We start from the raw sequence: 890 nt of genomic DNA on the forward strand, positions 1-890 counted from the left end.
TGGCTTCACATCCCCCTCCCTCCCCACAGCAGACACATCCAAACTGTTCATAGATTTAACCACAGACATATCATCTGTGCATTCAAGTGGTTACATCTTTAAGAAGTTATTTTAGTTCTGTTATTATTTATTCATTATTTAATTATTTCCTAAGACCAAACCTTGAAACTTCCAGAAACCGTAAACACAGTGAACTCATTCACCAAGACTGTGTATGGGGGAGGTTTTTTTTACTTGAGTGGTATTTTGATTAAAGCTCAGTTTTGTGGTTTGAGGCATGTGAGGAGAGATGATCCAAGCGAAAAATCTCAGGTGCTAGCCAAAAATGCATACTCTTCTCTTCTCACCTTTTTCTATAACTTTCACCTCAATCTCTATAAAGTGGTGTCAAATAAAATGTTGGTTACAGCATTGTGCCGTAAATTTGTAATTGGGCCACAACAGAATGAAGCACAATCATGCAATCAGGTTTAAGGAGGCTTATGAATGGTCATTCAGCTTTTGCTCCAGGTCAAACTTACTCTCGCACTCTTTGACATCCACGTTGAACTGCTGCAGGGCTCCCATAGACACTTGCCTGACATCAGCCTCCAACAGCAGCTGCAGCAGAGAGGTTGAAAGGTGTTTACAGGCTGACATACATGCCGTCTGAGCCACCTTCCCCTACAGAGAAAGAAGGAAAGGGAGATGTGAGGTTCACATATGGGGTATCTTTCACATACAGTATGACCCTCTCCAGCAGGTGGTAAAACTATGGACATTTATTTGAATTAAGTTTGCATGTTTCTCCCCTGATTTTTATCCCTGTCAAACTGAATCTCATGTGAACTCAATTAATATACTTTCAATCGATTGAGTCTGCTGCATTCTGGTCTCTAATGTAGTCTCCA

General features: G+C 40.8%; 1 protein-coding gene across 2 annotated transcripts in view; it reads right to left on the minus strand.

Moving 5' to 3' along the window:
• LOC107691897 (exocyst complex component 6B-like) overlaps positions 1-890 on the minus strand; it is a 106,850-nt gene that overhangs the window by 31,986 nt on the left and 73,974 nt on the right. For both annotated transcript variants that reach the window (XR_001634590.1, XM_016490734.1), the window contains exon 19: positions 522-663. Coding sequence is in view for 1 of the 2 variants with exons in the window: in XM_016490734.1 (XP_016346220.1) it covers positions 522-663 (142 nt within the window). In the remaining variant the exon portion in view is untranslated. The remainder of the gene's footprint in view (positions 1-521; positions 664-890) is intronic.

Source organism: Sinocyclocheilus anshuiensis, unplaced genomic scaffold (genome assembly GCF_001515605.1).
Source record: "Sinocyclocheilus anshuiensis isolate Anshui unplaced genomic scaffold, SAMN03320099.WGS_v1.1 scaffold426, whole genome shotgun sequence".
Classification (NCBI taxonomy): Eukaryota; Metazoa; Chordata; class Actinopteri; order Cypriniformes; family Cyprinidae; genus Sinocyclocheilus; species Sinocyclocheilus anshuiensis.